The sequence below is a fragment of the Eimeria tenella genome, genomic scaffold, assembly GCF_000499545.2.
Source record: "Eimeria tenella Houghton genomic scaffold, Eth_scaff3758, whole genome shotgun sequence".
Lineage (NCBI taxonomy): Eukaryota > Apicomplexa > Conoidasida > Eucoccidiorida > Eimeriidae > Eimeria > Eimeria tenella.
The window spans coordinates 1-1,109 of NW_013544680.1; the positions used below are offsets into that span (position 1 = coordinate 1).

At 55.8% G+C, this 1,109-nt stretch overlaps 1 protein-coding gene across 1 annotated transcript; it reads left to right on the top strand.

Moving 5' to 3' along the window:
* Window positions 1–55: 55 nt before the first annotated feature.
* Window positions 56–1,062, top strand: ETH_00041400 (CAM kinase, CDPK family TgPK6, putative; the record flags this gene model as incomplete). Its single annotated transcript, XM_013379661.1, has 2 exons — window positions 56–431; window positions 834–1,062. Coding segments are annotated over 2 exons (605 nt in total), but the record flags the coding sequence as incomplete, so codon positions are not given.
* Between the last annotated feature and the right edge of the window lie 47 nt (window positions 1,063–1,109).

Here is a 1,109-nt window from a genome sequence, read left to right on the forward strand (position 1 = left end):
GCTCTTGCTGCAGCAGAGCAGCAGGAGCAGGAGGGTGCGTGGGGCGTGGGCGCAGGAATCGACATTCTGAGCAAGTTCCGGCGCTTCCAGAGCCTGAGCCGGCTGAAGAAGCTGGCGCTGACGGTGATCGCGCAGCACCTGGACGACTCCGAGATCGAGGGGCTGAAGAAAGTCTTCACGCAGCTGGACTCCCGCGGAGACGGGGTGTTGTCTCTCGACGAAGTCCGCGAGGGTTTGCGGCGCGGCGGCGTGCTGCTGCCGCCGGACTTGGTGCTGCAGGAGGTGCTGCGCGGCGTCGACACTGCAGCAACGGGCACCATTGACTACACCGAGTTCATTGCGGCCTGTCTCCACCAGTCCCACTACATCCGCGAGGAGGCCTGCAGGGCCGCCTTCCGCGTCCTCGACATCAACGGGGACGGACAAGTCAGGTCCGCACCGCCTTCACGGGCAACTGGAGTTTACTGCAGCTTTTTTGGAGTCAATTGCAGCTTTTTGCAGCTTTTTGCAGCTTTTTAGAGTTTTTTGGAGTTGCTTTCGTTTGTCTGGAGTTATTTGGAGTTAATTGGGGTCACTTTCGTTTGTTTGAACTTATTTGGAGTTATTTTCACTTATTTGGAGTTATTTTCACGTATCTGGAGTTATTTTCGTTTGTTTGAAGTCGTTCGAGGTTATTTTCAATTTGGATTTATTTGTTGAATTTAAAGAGTTAATTTGTTACTTGCGTCGTTTTACTTTGGGAGTGCGTTTCGACAATCAAGTTATTCTGCACAAACAACGTGCACGCACTGCTGCTGCTGCTGCTGCCGCTGCTGCTGCTGCTGCTGCTGCAGCGCGGAGGAGCTGCGCCAGGTGTTTCACATGGCGGGGGACCTGGAGACGGACGCAGCAGCAGAGCTGCACGAAGCAGACGCGGACGGAGACGGAAAAATAAACTTCGAAGAGTTTTGCGGACTTATGCGGAAAGTGCCTTCGCTGGCGCTGGTCACCGAGCACACTGTCTCCATGATGCGCAAGACCTGCAGCAGAACCAACGTCTCCGACATGGCCTGCATCAACTAGGCCTGCTGCTGCTGCTGCTGCTGCTGCGGCTGCGGCTGCGGCGGGGG